This window comes from Apodemus sylvaticus, chromosome 12 (genome assembly GCF_947179515.1).
Source record: "Apodemus sylvaticus chromosome 12, mApoSyl1.1, whole genome shotgun sequence".
NCBI lineage: Eukaryota > Metazoa > Chordata > Mammalia > Rodentia > Muridae > Apodemus > Apodemus sylvaticus.
Window position 1 is genome coordinate 63,176,979 of NC_067483.1, and position 18,521 is coordinate 63,195,499.

Sequence of the window (18,521 nt, forward strand, 5' to 3'; positions counted from 1 at the left end):
AAAAATAAACGCTGCTGAATTTATGCTTCTGAATATTTAATTTTTACAGTTTTTGTTTAATACTTCAAAGAGTAATCATATAACCTTGAAGTAACATTTCCCTATCACTTAGTTTGCTATTTTTCTTGTTAGTTTCCATCTCTCTTTTGACATACGGTTTCATGTACCCCAGGCTGACCCTCTAACGCACCCAGTGGCCTAGGATGAGGTGTGTGCAGCCTGCATGTGATATCTGGTAAACCCAGGCTAGGCCTGCACTCCACTAGTCGACTAGAGTTATACCGGCTATACCCAACCCTTTGCTTTCAAATTTTTACCTACATGAATCCACTTACCTGGTGTCGAAGCCATCTCTGTTTTATTTGTATCAGTAAAGGCTGCAGTGGGCTTAAATCCAGTTGTAGCTGGAGGTACTATGACTGAGGACTTAGACCTTTCTAAAGAAGTCCCAGGAAGGTCAAACTGTAACAATTTCTGTGAACTTGGAGATAGGGGAGATGTTGGAGTCTTCTGAGATCTTCCCTTGTCTGATGAGCCACTAGAAGTTTTTGCATAAAGACATTAGAGAAACCAGTCCAAGAAGCAGCTAAACAGTAAGAATGACAAACATGTTTTCTTTACCAACATGAATTAGCTTTACCAATACTAGTTACGATGGAGGCAGTCATTTACTCAATAGACACTGCTTGATTGGATCGCATGAACTCTTCTCTAGTTGCTAGATACACAGCCTTGAACAAGCTAGGTAAACGACCCTTAAATGAAATAATGAAGTAACTTATTGACTAAACTAGCACTGAACAAGTCACATACACCACAGTTCATTCATTCCATTATGAAGCAAACCTAAGACAGCCGTTATACACTAATAAAAATATCACTGTATGTAAAAGCTTAGAAGCAAATATTAAAACATGTATCTCTCACCAAACCCGGACACTATTATGGACAACAAGAAGTGTATACCAAAAGGAGCATGCCATGGTGTCTCCGGAAGGGCCCTGCTGAAGCCTTACAAATACAGAGGCAGATGCTAGCAGCCAACCATTGGTCTGGGCATGGGGTCCCCAATGGAGAAGCTGGAGGGTGATCTGGAGGAGCTGAAGGGGTTTACGGCCCCATGGGAAGAACAATGATGTCGGCCACCCACATGCCCCAGGACTCCCAGGGACTAAACCATCAACCAAGGGGTACACATGGTTCCAGCCAAAGTTGTGGCAGAGGTATGCCTTGTTGGGCATCAGTGGGAGGAGTGGTCCTTGGCCAGGTGAAGGCTCAATAGATGCCCCAACAAAGGGAAATCCGGGGTGGGGGTGGGAGTGGAAGTGGGCTAGGTGGAGGGGCATATACGTGGAGGCAGGGGGTGGGGGGAGGGGTTGGGACTCTTTGGGAAGGGGGGAAATTGGGAAAGGTTTTACCACTGGAAATGTAAATGAAGATGATATTCAATAAATAAAATAAACATGTATCTCAAGCAAAATATTATTTTGTGTTTAAATTTCTTTAAAGCTATGATTCTTTATTTCTCTGTTAAACCAAAGGTAATAGCAAGAAGTTATTTTCATTATTGTCATCTCCAAATACTTAATATATGTTTACCTATACATACTGAATTTTTTAATACTATAACACTGTAAGCTTTTCTTAAGTAACTTCACATAACTGATTGTAACAATTCTTAAGGCATTCAATACAACACAAAATACATCTCATTCATATTTACTTGTATTGGATATCTGTTTGGTGAATAAATTTAGAGATTGTCTACAAAATATTTAGCACAATTAATCCTTTTTTTTTTTTTTTTTTTTGTTTTTTCGAGTGTAGTCTTGACTGTCCTGTAACTGAATTTGTAGACCAGGGTGGCCTGGAACTCACAGAGATCCACCTGCATCTGTCTCCAAAGTACTGGGGTCAAAGGTGTGCACCACCACATCTTGTACAATTAAGACATTTTTAATATACTAAAATAGGTGGGGTTTTTTTTAGCTTCTGAAAAAATGTGAATTTCAAAGGCAAATTATTATGCCTTGAATATCTGAATAAAAGTAGTGTTGAGAAAGCATTTACTGGCTTACTAAGCTCTCTAACAGAGGACTTAGAAAGTGTAACAGTAGTGCCCCTCTACACATGGAGGGGATACATTCTTTGTATCTCCAATAGATACCTGAAACCACACTATTTACACACATACATGTTTAATGTCTTTCCTGTACATTAAAAAATATTTATAGCCAGGTGGTGGCGGCGGCGCACGCCTGTATTTCCAGCACTTGGGAGGTAGAGGCAGGCAGATTTCTGAGTTCAAGGCCAGCCTGGTCTACAGAGTGAGTTCCAGGACAGCCAGGGCTACACAGAAAAACCCTGTCTCGAAAAATCCAAATCCAAAAAAACAAAACAAAAAAAATGTATTTTATGTGTATGTGTGTGTACCTGAGTGTTCTATATGATGATAGAAGCTTTATCCCAATATTTCTATCCTTGTGAAATCATAGCTACTTAATATTTTATAACAACAGTTGACCATAACTGAGCCATGGAAAGCAAAACAATGTATGAGACTATAGTCAATTTGATTTATAGTTCCTAAAGTGTATTCTCATTTTGAATTCTACCACATCAAACAAAATAAAGGACTCTATAACTCACTGTATGGTTTTACAAGATGAATTTATATTTGCTGTGCAGAGAAGATTCACTTAGACAACCATTTCAAAAAGATAAATTCTCAATGATCTCGTAAATACATTAAAAAGGTTTTTTTTTAATTATATTCTTCATTTAATTATATTCCTTAACAAGGTTCAAATTACTTTATCCACTGTGAATCTACACAGATGAAGAGCAAGATACAGAGTCCAGCATGGAGTATTTATTAAGCTTACTTAGATTTCATTTTCTAAAAATTCATAACTTTATAGGTTTTGTCAAATTAAATCGGAGTATCTTTTGTAGAAAATTAAACTTTTATGAATCCTAAATTCAGTGGCAATGCAATTAAAATTTAAGTTCGAATGTAGGCAATGGATTGAACTCAGAGCCTTAGGCTTGACAGCAACTTCTACCCCGGACACAACTCACAGGTCCTAGACTTTACTTTTAAAATGACCAAAACAGATGAACAATAACTGCACAGAAAGCAATTGATTAAAGCTTATGGTAAACAACAAGCTAAATGTGTGACAAGAGAGCAAAATAGGTGAAAATTACATTCCATACAAGTCTGATACCCTGAATTCAACCTCATAGCCCACATCTTTAAAAAACAAACACGCACAAGTCCCTGAGGTATGCTGGGGCATCTCTTGAGTATATGCCCAAGAGTGGAATAGCTGGGTCTTCAGATAGAACCAGTTCCAATTTTCTGAGGAACCTCCAGATTGATTTCCAGAATGGTTGTCCCAGTCTGCAATCCCACCAGCAGTGGAGGACTATTCCTCTCTCTCCACATCCTCGCCAACATCTGCTGTCACCTACATTTTTTTTATCTTAGCCATTCTGATTGGTGTAAGTTGTTGTCACCTGAACTTTTTATCTTAGCCATTCTGATTGGTGTAAGGTGGAATCTCAGGGTCATTTTGATTTGCATTTCCTTGATGACTAAGGACTTTGAATATTTAAGTGCTTCTTGGTCATTCAAGATTCTTCTATTGTGGATTCTCTGTTTAGCTCTAGACCCCACTTTTTAATTGGGTTATTTGGTTTTTTTGGAAGTTAATTTCTTGAGTTCTTTATATGTTTTAGATATTAGCCCTCTGTCGGATGTAGGGTTAGAAAAGATCTTTTCCTAATATGTAGGTTGCCAATTTGTCCTACTGACTGTGTCTTTTGCCTTACAGAAGTTTTTCAGTATCATGAGGTCCCATTTATCAATTGCTGATCTTAGTCATTGGTGTTCTGTCCAGGAAATTTCCCCTTGTGCCAATGAGTGTGGGTATGTGTTCTGCCACGCCATTGGGCACAGCCACTGGGAGAGACAAAACAGTGGGTGCTGGGCTTCAAGGCAGCACTGAGACACCACGCCAGGGGTGGGAAACTGCAGTCTGAGACGTGAGAAAGCTGAAGCTGGTATTCCCTGACCCCCAGACATCCAGTTGCTGCTAGAGTGCAGGCTGAAGGTGGGGCTGGAAGCTGCAGCTTAGCTCATCAGCTTGGCAGGCAGTTGTCTGGAAGTGCAGAGAAGCCTACTGAGATTTAGACTGCGGCTCTATAGGCGAAGGCCTTCTCCATGCTCCCCATGGCGGTGGTAGATGAAAGAGATGGGGGAGGGGGCCCTTGGTTCCAAACTGTTTATTGGCTGTTCATCATGAAAAGTGGATGCACACCAACTCCTCGGGGTGGACCAGAGAGTAAATACCCTTGGCAGGGAGAAATGTCGGGATCTGGAGCTTATTGACTACACCCTCAGGGTCTCTAGGTACCTCATTAGCATGGAGAACTCACGTTCCCTTACGTGGGAAGTGTGGCACATGATACAGGCCAGGGAGCCACTACTGTCTCAGGTGTGAACCCCAAGTTTCCTGGGACTAAGACCTGCTCCCCCTTACCAAGTTTCCTGGCAAGGACCAGTGGCCCACAAATGAGTGTGGGTCTAAATTCTCTTCCCTTCAGTTTCATGAGGTCCCATTTGTCAATTGTTGATCTTAGAGCCTGAACCACTGATGTTCTGTTCAGGAAATTTTCCCCTGTGCCAATGCATTCGATGCTCTTTCCCACTTTCTCTTCTATTAGACTTAGTGTATTTGGTTTTATGTTGAGGTCCTTGATCCACTTGTACTTGAGCTATGTGCAAGGTGATAAATATTTTCATTCTTCCACATACAGACAACCAGTTAGACCAGCACCATTTTTTGAAGATGCTTTCTTTTTTTCACTGTATATTTTGGCTTCTTTGTCAAAGATCAAGTGTCCATAGGTGTGTGGGTTTATTTCTGGATCTTCAATTCTATTCTATTGATTGAACTATCTGTCTCTGTATCAATACCATGCAGTCTTTATCACTATTACTCCGTAGTACAGCTTGAGGTCAGGGATGGTGATTCTCCCCAGAAGATCTTTTATTGTTGAGAACTGTTTTTGGCTATCCTGGAGTTTTTTGTTTTTCATATAAAGTGGAGAATTGCTCTTTCCATGTCTGTGAAGAATTGTGTTAGAATTTTGATGGGGATTGAATTGAATCTGTAGATTGCCTTTGGTAAGATGGCCATGTCCTTAGCAGCCTTATTTGTAAGCCAGTAGCTGGAAACAACCCAGATGTCCCTCAACTGAAGAATGGATACAGAAAATGTGGTTCATTTACACAACGGAATACTATTCAGCTATTAAAAACAAGGACATCATGAATTTTGCAGGCAAATGGATGGAACTATAAAATATTATCCTAAGTGAGTTAACTCAGACCCAAAAGGACATGTAAGCACTCACAGATAAGTGGATATTAGCCAAAAAGTACAGAATGACTAGGATACAATCTATAGACCTTAAGTTTAACAAGCAGAAAGGCCTAAGTGAGGATGCTTCATTCACACTTAGAAGGGGAAAGAAAATAATCACAGGAGGCAGAGAGAGAAAGGAACCTGAGTGGGAGAGGGGAGGGAGAGGGGAAAGGGGAACAGGATCAGTTATGGGGTGGGAGACAGGAAGAGAAGCCCAAAGGGCCAGGAGTATGAATGGAAATATGCAGCCTCAGGCAGGAGGAGATGGGGGGAGCCTTTAGAAAGTACAAAGACCTGGAAGGTGAGACTTTCAGGACTCATTGGGGGTGACCTTAGCCAAAATGACAAACAATGGGGAGAGTCCACCTCCACTAGATAGATATGGCCTCAAGTGGAGGGATGGGGTTACCAACCCTCAGTTAAAATCTCTGACCCAGAATTGTTCCTGTCTCAAAGACAGGGACAAAAATGAAGAAGAAACGAAATGAAAGGTGGTCCAATGACTGGCCCAACTTGGGATCCATCTCATGGAGGAGAAGAGGGGACCAAGGCCTGGCAATACTACTGATGCTATGATGTGCTTACAGACAGAAGCCTAGCATGGCTGTCCTCTGAGAAGCCCTACCAGCAGCTGACTGAGACAGACACACATACTCACACCACTGGACTGAAGTCAGGGACCCCTATGGTTGAATTAGGGGAAGGATTGAAGAAGCTAAAGGGAAGGGAGACCCCTTAGGACGAGCATAGAGCATCAGTCTCAACGAACCCAGATCCCAGTGAGCTCCCAGAGACTGAACAACCAATCACACAGCATACACAAGCCGGTCCAAGGCCCTGGCACATATACAGCAGAGGACTGCCTGGTCTGCTGCCCATGGGAGATATGTCTAATAATATGACTTGAGGCCCCAGGGTTGGGGTTAGGTTTGGTGATGGAGGAGCATCTTCTTGGTGGCAAGGGGGAGGAGGAATGGGATGAGAACTGTAGGAGGAGGGACCAGGAGGGGGGGCAACAGCTAGAAGCTAAATTTAAAAAAACTGCTGGCTACAGTAGCACAGCACTCCTGTAGTGAGACCAATGGCAGACAGCTCAAGGGACAACAGCTTAAAGTTCAATATTAAAACAGCTCAAGGGACAACAACTTAAAGTTCAATATTAAAACAGAACCAGCATGGCACAAACAAGAGAAACAGCCTCAACAGAGAGGAAGGAGAGAACTGAGTCCTCCTGAAATTGTCTTGTCTTTTCACCTCCTCATATGGACAATTTGAGTGATCTTAACTAGACAGGAGAAAAACACTCGGAGGAAGAAATTTTGGGTTTCTCTGTGTAGCCTTGGCTGTCCTGGAACTCACTTTGTAGACCAGGCTGGCCTCGAACTCAGAAATCTGCCTGCCTCTGCCTCCCAAGTGCTGGGATTAAAGGTGTGCACCACCACTACCTGGCTGGAAGAAATAATTTTAACAATGAAACAGGTGAAAAGGATACTAAGTACTTGTGTTTAGAGTTGAAGAATAGAGTTGAGAAACACAATTTATAGAAATGAGCTACTCTGTGGTGCTCCGATGGAAACACTCCAGTAGGACTCGGTTATTAGCATTTCTCTGTGGGGATAGCTCACTCATGAACCCCAAGAGAGGCAAATGCTTATACAAAAGATTGAGCCAAGAACAATATGTGATGTCAGGAGAGATAAAGGGCCTGTACTTGAGGCAAATAATTACTAATAATTTGGCAATGTCCACATGCCAAAACAAAGTATACAGCTACAAACTAAGTTACAGTGTCCTTTAGAAGGTAAACAAGCCATACCAGCTCAACTATGCATGGTAAACTGCCAAGCTGAAATCTACCAAATTCACTGAACAACAATGTATTTAACTGTAATTATATACAAATGACAGCATAAAGCTTTACCTCACAGAATGCCCAGAAAGTTCTTCCAATGTGCTCTCGGCATCCAGACTCTGCTCGTAGTCTCTAACAGCAAGTTTGCTGCCAGCCCCAAGCTTCCTGCCCTGATGGGAACCACGTTCTGAGTCTGACTGTACTTTTTCCTCATCAATGAGTGTGTTCTGAGCACTTCCAGTGAGTGAATCCAGCCCTGGAAAGGATATTTGTATAAGCAAATTTCCAACGTTAGACTTACTGAGAGAGTTGAACAATTTTTTCTGTAAAATAAATTATAAATCAAAGTATTTAAAATTAATTTATATTTAAAATTTATTTTTCATATCTAGAGCAAAGCAGCTCATTTTTCTGCCTCCATTTAAGAACACAGGCATTATGGCACGTGTCTGTAGTTCCGGCATCCGTTATTCTACTTGTGTGAAGTAGAGACTAGTCAAACCTACAGAAGCAGTGCAGTCAGCAGCTGTGGAGGGAAGAGCAGAGATGGTAGCGGTGACAGTCGCAATGATGCAAATGTGGACTTAATGTCACTGAACTTGAAAATGATTTAAGTGACTTGTTTTGTTTCAGACATACACACATGCTTACATAGTGATTTTTTTTTAACAGAGTAGAACTATACATATCAGCAGGCATATCAATCACTCAGAAAGATTTATTGAGTGCCACACGGGCAACTGCTATGCTAAGTACTACGGAACATACGGCACTTCCAGTAAACTTCCAGCCTCTTCAAATCAGCATATGAACTCCAGTCTGCTTTACAGATGAGGACATTTGAGGACTATCTTTGACAATGCTTAGAAATGTACAGGATATACTATCAAGTTGTTCTTTTTTTTTTTTTTTTTTAAAGCAATTGCAAAGCAACATCATTTGTGTTTCTTTTTAAAATAAAGATATGGCTTCATGTGTTATATTTGAAAAAGTCGTCAAAACCAATAATAGTAGTTGCCTCTGAACAAATGGATTACGAGTGACGTATACTTCCTTTTACATTTTTTATTTCATTTACTTGTGTGTGGGAGAGCCAACTGCAACTGAGAAGAGTGCCACAGCTCACACACAGAGGTCAAAGGAGGACTATGTGTCCTCTCCATTCACGTGCATATGGGTCCAGGGGTCAAGTGCAGTCAAGGGCTATGCGGCCATTGCTTTTACCTGCTAAGCCGTCTCCACAGTTTGCTGACCCTGATTTATGTTTCTTAAATGAGCATCTGTAAGATTTTTAATTATGCATTTTTGTCTGTATTGAGAGATTTATACTAAAAAGTTTAATGTTATATAGCAAAAGATATTAAAGATATTTCACAAATGTGAAAGCTATCATTATCATAAATTATCATAACATTATCATAAATAAATTCATCTCCTAATTAAAGAACCAAACTCTAACTTTAGGTCTACCACAAAACCATGAAGAAAACAGCAAGCCTTCAGGTGGGCTTCTACTCACAGTCCATCTTCTCCTTTCTCCCTTTCTTCCCTTTAGAAGCAGATGAACGAGTGGATCCGGCAGAGTAGGCTCCTGAGGAGTGCTGGGAGGCGGCATCCACAGAGGCAAGGTCAGAGGCAAACTTCCTGCTGGGGTGCTCCTCCTGAACGCCTAAGTTGCTACCATCAATTCTGCCAAGGTGAAAGTAATACAAGTTAACAACAACAACAAAAAGAAAATCAAAAGTGAAAAAAATCACAAATTCTGTTTCATAGGAGCTCTGAGTACCTAGATCAGACGCCAAAGCAGAGATTACTCAAGTAAAAACCAAAAAACAAAACAAAACAAGCTTATAACAAAAGTGGCACTTACAAATAGTGGCAGATATGTCCACTAGTGTAAATTTATCAATTTTAAAAGGTTCTCTCTGGCTAGTTACTCCCAGAAAAAGAATCTCAGGTGAGTTGTTTACTGAAGTGAAACCAAATAAAATGTTTCCAGCTGGAGACACAGCTCAGGGGCAGTGTCTGCCTGGCATGCATACAGCCCTGGGCGTGGTCTACACCATAAACTGAGGAGGTGAAAACAGGAGGGTCAGACGTTCAAGGCTAACCTTTGCTACATAAGCCCTAGCTTAAAAAAAAAAATGTTTCAGACATGTATGAGAAAAAATACGATGTTGATGATAGGAAACTGTGACCTCAATTTCTACTCAAACTTACACCCTTATACAGCATATTTATTTTTCCTCTAATAATCTTATATAGACAAATAATTTTAATATATTGTACTTTTACCTAATAATAAAATGTATTAAATCATATTGGTTGATGGTATTAACTAAATCCTTAAAAAACAATTTAAAAATTTTTTCTTTAGTCTCAAAATTTAAACTATATTTTCCTACTATACTTTTATGAATATTCACACTATTTCAGCTAGTAGAAAATTAGCAGAACTAATTTCTATAAGATTATTTAATAATTTCATAGGGGTATAAAAATACTGAATATGGTGAATGATAAATTTACATGGTAATAAAATGTAGGGAAGAAACTCTACAAAATTCAAACTTATTTTGTGACTTTGTATAATTTAACTTCTGTTCTTCAGTTTCCTGTCTAAAACTGGTATTCTAAGAATAATCCTTCCCGAATCAGGCTATTACAGAGTGAGTTAGAGAGGCAAAGTCCACCCTCTCTGTGTCTTGCACACTAAGGGCCCAATAATCATCAGTTGTTATAATTAATTTTTCAAAGCTTAGATGTTAAATGTATACCAAAATCAAGGTGTTTTCTTGATTAAAAAAAAGTATTATTAAAATCATAAAGTTAAATGTCTACCTGATTTTCCTCAATCTACAACAAAAAAACCAACTTTTTATATTTCTTATATTAATAGGTTGAAGACCACTTCCCAATGCTATCCTCTGTTGGGGGCGCACAGACTGATTTATAATCTGTATTCACTTTCTTATATACCAGGTCGTATTTTAAGTAATCTATGTTCCACTCACCAGGTGTGGCAGCACACACAGGCAATCCCAGAACACTTGAGAATTGGAGGCAGGAGGATCAAGAGTTTAAGGTCATCCTTGGCTACATAAGACTATATCTCAAAAAAACAGAGAAAAATGTGTATTTCACTGAACATTTGTAACAACTCTGAGAGGTAAGGAACCAAACAAGCACTCAACTGAACTATCAACTCAGACAGTCGGGATCCAGAGTCCATGACTAGCCCATTATACAGTCTTATATGTATCAACAATTAAGATGTGACTTATGTTCTGACCAGAGCTCTCATTTGTACATATATTTGCTATCAAATTCTTACTGAGATCCTAGAGTTGATTTCTTTTCTGTCAGTGTCCCACTTCCTGGAGAGGAGACAAAATCATCTTCATATGAAACGCTGCTGAGTGGGGTTATGGTGGCATTCAAAGGCTGCGGTGCCGCTGTTCCCCTGTCTTCAAACCCTATAAAAAATAATAAATGAGGTATGGTTAAAAACAAAATAAAATTTAAACTATAAGCAAAGCATTCTACAACTTCATGTTATTAACATAAATAAACAAGGCATTCTTTCACTTGCTTTTATAGTTTTTTTTTTTCAAGGCACGGTTTCTCTGTGTAACTCTGGCTATCCTGGAGCTTGCTTTATAGACCAGGATGGCCTTGAACTCTGAAATCCACCGCCTCTGCCTCCCAAGTGCTGAGATTAAAGGCTTACACCACTATGTCTGGCTGTCTTCACTTTTTAGGAAAAATATGAAAATAAATAATTAATATATCCATTACTAGCTTCAACAACAACCAATAAAAAAAAACAAGCTAGTTTCAATTAAACAACTTATTCTTCTCTCTCTCTCTCTCTCTCTCTCTCTCTCTCTCTCTCTCTCTCTCCCTCTCTCTCTCTCTCTCTCTCTGCTTTTCGAAACAGGGTTTCTCTGTATAGCCCTAGCTGTCCTGGAACTCACTCTGTACACCAGGCTGGCCTCAAACTCAGACATCTGCCTGCCTCCCAAGTGCTGGGATTAAAGGTGTGTGTACCACCACTGCCCAGCCCTATACCTCTCTTCTACTGTGATCCTACAGATTATTTTGAAGCACATTCCAAATGCATATTTCATCTCCAAACATTTCAATATAGGTATAAAATTGTAAGGAAGATCTAATACCAGAATTTAAGAAACCAATTTTCGTATTGAATAATAAGAATGTCAATGTGATGGCTCAGCAGTTAAGACCAGTAGCACTCTTCCAGAGGAGTGCCCTCACAGGGCGCTCACAAGCATCTCTAACTGCAGTCCAAGAGGATTCAAGACTCTCTTCTGGCCTCTGCTAGCACCAGGCACACACAAGACAAATGTGCAGGCAAACACATAAATACGATAATATTAAAATAATAAAATAGTGATTTAAGCATTTTGCTTTCAACAAAAGAAATTGAAAGAGCATTAAAATCAAAAGAATGGCAACTGTCCTTGTTTGCTTTCTGTTGCTGTGATAAATACCATAGCCAAAAGCAGCTTGGCGAGGAAAGCATTTACTTTCCCTTATATTTCCAGGTCCCAATCCATAACTGAGGAAAATGAGGGAAGAGCTCAAGGAGCAGACACAGAGGAAAGCCTCCTACTGCTGGCTCCACCTCACAGGCTGAGTTCAGCTAGTTTTAACTTTTGTAACACAGCCTAGGCCTACCCACGTAGGGTGGTACCACCATCAGTAGGCAGGGCCTTTCATTTGAACCAGTAAAACAAGACAATGCCCCACAGACACGCCCACAGGCCAGTGTGGGCTAGGTGAATCCTCAGGAGAGGTCCCCTCTTCCCAAGGGACTCTAGTTTAAGTCAAGTTAACAACTAAGACTAACAAAGGCAAGCGCTGATATAAAGTAACTAGACAAAAGAGAGCAATAACATATACAATTATCACAATATCTTTAAGTGCCTAAATGTAAATTTTAAGAAAATGCAATGTAATACCCAGTTGAACATAAGAACAGATGAAACCAACTCATTTGTCAAATTATTTGCTACACTTATATAATGAAAATCTACAACCTAGGAATTCTAAAGTTATGTTATTAAACACTGGGTAGAATTTACCTATAATAAAGAGAAAATAGAAAGCGATATACCTGAAGGAATTAACTTCATCCTAGAAAAGGAAAGCTGGGTTACAAGACTGCAGTTATGAGACACCCTGGATTTAAAAAAGAAGAAAAACCCAAAAATAAAAAGAAAATTATGAAATAATTGTCTAAATATAGTATAGGCTTTTCCTCACCTTTTCCATATAACTGATATGACTTGGTAAAAATATTAATGACACTGTGTGGACTTCCCTTTGCCAGTTCTTCCCATGGTCCTTTGCTTTGGGTACCACCTATGTGTCCCAAAAGTGGCAAGAATTTCTCAACTTCTCTCTGAAACTCTTTGATGGGTTCGTAAGAATTTCTCTCTCCAGCACAGAATTCTTTTTCCTTTAAGATTTCCGCTACCTTCAAAAGGGGCTGTGCATCCCGGTGTCCTTCTTCCTCAGAGAGACTCCCTTCACTAAGAAGAGGCCCTTCACTGACTGAGTCTATGCTGGAACAAAGGGACCTTTTGGCTCTTTCTTGAGAACAGGCTTGTATGTCAGAGCTAGAAGAATCGATCTGCCTCCTGCACAACTGCGCCAGCAGCGCTCCTGGTTTAGGACTAGGGGATTTCATTCTCAAGCTTGATATGGCACTCTGGGGTCTGATCATCTCAGGAAGCTTTTTATATTCACTAAGGCTGCCTACACCAGGAAGCTCATCATCAAACGTTGCATGAGATACACAGGTTCCCAGCATCTTCTGAATCCGGGCAGAGAAAGCATCTTCCATGTCCTCTTTCACAGGTGGACTGATGGCTTTGGTCCAAGGCCCATTCTCTTGAGGAGCTAGCTTCACATCACACTCAGTGTTCCACACTGACCCATAGTTGATGCTGGCCCCAGCGAGTTTCTTAGCTTCACTTTCAATCCTACTGGACAGAGAAGCAGCTGTTGCCTTCAGGGCCTCAATGCGATCCAGTTTAGTCTTATACTGGCTGGTACTAGGTTTTAACAAGGCATCTGGATGAGGAGCTAGTGAGGTCGGATGTGGTTGAGGTGCAAAAGTTAACGGTCCTGAAGCCTTATTATGACTCTTCTTGGCTGGTAAAACAGATTCATAGTCCTTGTGCAAAATTCCTACATGCTCAAGATGTAAGAGATGGGAGAGTAAACTTTCAGCCGTTCCGACAAGGGGCTGCACTTGAGAACTATGAACTCTAGGGCTCAACCTGTCAGGCTGCATCCATGTAGGCTCCGTCAAGTCTCTTCTGATAACAGAAAGCACAATGTTAGTTAATATAGTAATCCATATTATTATTTTTCTTTTTTTGCAATGTTAGTAACTGATTCCAGAGCTTTGCCAATGCCAGACAAGTATTCTATCATGGACCTAGATCTCCAGTCCAAACCATCTCTTAAAAGGGGGTAAAGAGGTTCTCTGATTATAAGAATAATATACATACATTTCCCCCCACAAAAATAAATAAATAAAGCAAAAGGGCTGAGAGTGAGAGGTTACGCAGAGAAAAACAATAAAAAAAAATCCATTGTTATCTTTGGAAGTTTGTTTACAATTATATCCTTGCTAACATTTATGTATAAGTTGTGGTTTTGTGGTGGTATTTTCACAAAAATTGTATTTTATCATCTGTACTATTCTGCAAACTTTCTTCAAATAAGAGGGCTTATATTTTCAAATGGCCATTTAAAACTCTACAGAAAAGCTTCCTTTGAGCAATATCTGTAATTCAACCCTTTAAAAATAATATGACTTAAAAAAGAAACAGTTAAGATTGGGTAGTGGTTTGAATGAGAATAGGCTCCACAGGCTCCTAGGGAGTGGTGCTATAGGAGGTGTGGCCGTGTCAGAGGAGGTGTGCCACTGCTTTTAAGCTTGGGGTTTCAGAAGCTAAAGCCAGGCCCAGTGTCTCTTCCTGCTGCTGCCAATCCGGATGTAGAACTCTCAGCTCCCTCTCCAGCACCTTGTCTGTCTGTGATAATGAGCTGAACCTCTGAACCTGTAAGCCAGCTCCAGTAAAATGCTTTCCTTTATAAGGGTTGCCATGAGTCTCAGCACAGCAATAGGATTGCTAAATATTGGAGGCCACCAATGGTTCTGCAGGAAAAGGCATCTGACATTCAAGCCTGGAGAATTCTAATAAAGATGGAAGGAACTGAAAATACAACATGTGTGCCATGTTATATGTGCTACACACACACACACACACATACACACACTACACAGTACTTTATTAAAATGTCCAGGTTTTCTTCTTGTTGTTGTTTGGTTTTTGGTTTGTTTGGGTTTTTGTTTTGGTTGGTTGGTTTTTTTGAACTTGCTCTATAGACCAGGCTGGTCTTGAACTCAGAGATTCACCTGCTTCTATCTCCTGAGTGCTGGGATTAAAGGAGTGTACCACCATCTCCTGGCTAAAATGTAGTTTTGAACTAAAAAAGAAAAAAAAAATCTAAAATTTTAAAAGGGAAGAAGTGGAGTAACCAATGCAAAGTAATAACAAACTCATACTTGGTTTGGTTTTTTTGTATTTTTGGTGGGTTTTTTTGTTTGTTTGTTTGTTTGTTTTTTGTTTTTTGTTTTTTTTGGTGTTTTGGATTTGGTTTTTTCGTGACAGGGTTTCTCCGTATAGCCCTGGCTGTCCTGGAACTCACTCTGTAGACCAGGCTGGCCTTGAACTCAGAAATCCGCCTGCCTCTGCCTCCCAGAGTGCTGGGGTTACAGGCATGCGCCACCACAGCCTGGCTTGGTTTGTTTCATAACATTTAGAATCAGAAACTCAGGGAAAGGCAAAACAACATGACACCAGCACAGTAGGTCTGACAATGATTACATGGACAGTATTATTTAAACAAAAGATTCATAATAAAGATTTTTAAATTATAAATAAAAATATGATTTATATTTAAAATATACTTAGGACATTAAACAAATTGTACATTTCTCTTATGAGCAGTAAGTACATACACTGGTTAAAAGTACTGACTTTTAAAGTCACTCGCCTATGTTCAAACCCACTTACAAAAGTCATGTTTTGACTTTGAGAAAGTTTAAAGTCTAGACTTTCGTTATCTCCTCTGTGGAACCATAGTAACAACAGTGCGAAGGTGTACTGATGTGCCTCTGTGGTAAGTCACTTGCCTAAAAGGCACAAGGCACTGGGCTTCATGCGAGTACTACAAAGCAAATAAAACCAAACCAATACCCAAACAATGTTATTTACTAAAAAGGATTCAATCAGCTCCAGGCCTAGAAACTAAGAAACAATAAATGACATCAAAACCACTGGGGGCTAGATAGATGGCTCTGAGGTTAAAAGTACTTGCTGCTTTTCCAAAGGACACAGGTTCAAGTCTCAGTATCCATATCAGGCAGCTTATAGAAGACTGACATTTCTGCAGAGACCTGCACTGGCAGGCACATATTCACACACATACATGTGTAATTGAAATTAAAAATCTTTAAACAAGGAAAAAAAGAGGCACGTCTTGCACTTGTAGAAGACTCAGGTTTGATTCCAGTACCCTCACAGCGACTCGCAACCGTCAATAACTCCAGTTCCAAGGATCCTTTACTTTCTTCTGATTTCTGAGGGTGCAAGGCACATACATGGTGTATGTGCCTACGTGCAGGCAAAACACTCATGAACACAAAATTAATAAGTGTATAAAACAACATAAATGTTATCAATGTTATTGGCCTTTTGAGAGAAAAAGGACTGTAGTGTATTAACTTCAAATTGGAAAGAAATTTGACTTGTATCTGCACATTCTCAAAGAGTTTCAAATCTTTTTTCTTCTCCCAATCATTATTATTATAAAGTGTAATTTAGAAAAGTCTATATCTTTCACTGTGACTTACCCATCCAAAAACTTTATGTTAGACTTAGAAGAGGTAAGAATGCTACCACCTGCATAAGGAATTGACATTTGACCTGGATTAAAGGACAGGAAAAGCCAGTATAGAGCACAGCAAATACATCTATACACCATGTTCAGTTATTAGATGAAGATATTCACCAAAGGTAAAATGTCTTCTCATTAAAAGAAAGAAGCTTGGTCATCTATCATTCTCTCCTTTTATTTTTTTTACCTTGCAAGAGGTTGTGGAGGTTCTGACAAGGACAGGTCACTACTGGAAGACGCACTTGGGGGACGTTCCTGTATTTTGTTTTCTTTATCAGATTCTCCAGATGGTTGATACCCAGGTCTGGCCTAAGAGAAAAGGGCATCAAATTTATATGATTATGATCACAAAGATGTCTTCAATTAGTACATAAGAAACCTATCAAGTCCTTTTAACTTAAAAAGGTCATAAAAGAGAGGCTTTTTCTCCCTCAATTAAAATCACTTTATATTTAGTTTGCCTTTAAAACAACTATTATATGAGTGTTTACTTATATCAGGTTGTGGGTTTGAATCTGGCATGACAAAAAAACAAAGAAAAACAACTAGTACAATTAACAGCAAATGCTCATCTAAAATCTAACAAGGACATTGCAGTCATTGGCAATATCTGTTAACAGAATTTAGAATCATCTGGGACGTGGTCCTCTAGGCATCTTGACTGTGGTCAATGAGGTGGGAAGACCTGTCCACTGTGGGTGGCACCATCCCCTGGGTAGAACCCTGGACTACTTAAATGAAGAAAGCCAGCTTAGCTGGAGCATGTGCCCATTAGTGTTTGCTTTCTCGTTATGAATGCGATACGACAGCTGCTTCAAGCTCGGGGCACCCTGATTTCCCCTCCATGATAAACTATTTCCTTAAAGTAAAAGCAGAACAAACACTTTCTACCTTACACTGCTTTTGTCAGTATATTTTATCACATCCACAGACAAAAAATAAACAGACATTAATATCAGCAACATGATTAAGATGAAATAATATCCTTTATAAACCTCAGATTTTTTCATCACTTAAGTAAAAAGAATATAAATAACCTTTTAAAGTCTGTATTTACTGATGTTTAAACCTGTAAGTAAAGTTTTTAAAACAGTTGTAATACCTGAGACACACTCAATTATCAGTTGTAAAAACATTAGCACAAGTATGCCCTCACTTCAATACTAAACCCTTCATTTATGTAATGTGGTATGCACTATGCTCTAGCTCTCCTGCTCAGTACTACAACGGAGACAAAGCAGAAATACAGCAGGACGGAAGACATCAGTGGTGACCATACTGTAAGCTCTTCAGCTTTAACCTTCTCCATTTCCTCATTCTCTTTGCATGCAATAAATGTTATGAAAGGTCTTGGTTACTGTGACTATCTGAGCACGTCTAAGTCCTAGGTAGGATAATTTTTCAACAGTTCTGTACAGGAAGCAAGCTTGTCCTCACCATAAATTACCCCCCTTTGTGTTCCCAAAGCTACTAGTACCTGTGCTTCCTGGGTAACGTGCTGACGGGCTGGCTCTTCAAGCAATGTCTTTTCTAGTAGCAGTTTGGAGTAAGTTTCCTGTAGCCGTCTAGAGGCTGATGGATCAGGAGGAGGCACAGTTTTTGCTTTAGAGAAGGCTTCTCTCTGTCTCCGGTAGAGCTCCTGTAATCGTTTGTTCTTCTGCTCCGTAGCCTCCTTCTGAGCTTTCTTCTCTTCGTGTTGCCTCCTCCTCCTCTCCTCCTGCTGTCTAACAATGTACTGTCGTACCTCATCTGAGTCATAGTGGCGCTTCTTGGAAATCACGGGGGGCTCCTCATTCGCTGTTATCTTGTCAGGCTTTCTCTTCACAGGGCTGTGGCTCCTGGGCACTGGTACAGGGGCCGACGACTTCTGACTCTGAGCCTCTCCAACCTCTTGCCTCACAGTCTGAGCTGAAGAATCCAGCTGTAAGTCATCAAGAATCCCGCGAATTTCAACTGGCAAAAAATCCTTGTTTAAGGCAGCGTTTTCCTCCTGCTTCCTGTCTGGAAGAGACAGAGCTGGTTTCCCTATGTTATTCTCAGACCAAGCTCTACTTCTTGAACGATCAGAGTTTCGTGGAAGCTGTTTATGTGCAGCATCCAGCTTGGGGTCTGACTCGGCTCTTCCAATGTGGCTCCCTGTAACGCATAGACTATTAGTTCTACTGAAACTCCAGATTCATTCCAAAGATTTATTGTACAAATAAAATTAAACCGGGCAGTAGCGGCGCACG

The 18,521-nt window shown here is 40.0% G+C and overlaps 1 protein-coding gene across 5 annotated transcripts in view; it reads right to left on the reverse strand.

Moving 5' to 3' along the window:
* Cep350 (centrosomal protein 350) overlaps positions 1 to 18,521 on the reverse strand; it is a 122,328-nt gene that overhangs the window by 67,495 nt on the left and 36,312 nt on the right. For 4 of the 5 annotated variants that reach the window (XM_052200514.1, XM_052200516.1, XM_052200513.1 and 1 more), the window contains 7 exons: positions 17,768 to 18,426; positions 16,478 to 16,599; positions 12,577 to 13,637; positions 10,622 to 10,763; positions 8,807 to 8,976; positions 7,357 to 7,543; positions 336 to 538 (listed from right to left, as the gene is read on the reverse strand). In XM_052200514.1, the coding sequence (XP_052056474.1) occupies positions 336 to 538; positions 7,357 to 7,543; positions 8,807 to 8,976; positions 10,622 to 10,763; positions 12,577 to 13,637; positions 16,478 to 16,599; positions 17,768 to 18,426 (2,544 nt within the window). The remainder of the gene's footprint in view (positions 1 to 335; positions 539 to 7,356; positions 7,544 to 8,806; positions 8,977 to 10,621; positions 10,764 to 12,576; positions 13,638 to 16,477; positions 16,600 to 17,767; positions 18,427 to 18,521) is intronic. The other variant, XM_052200517.1, reaches the window with a different exon arrangement.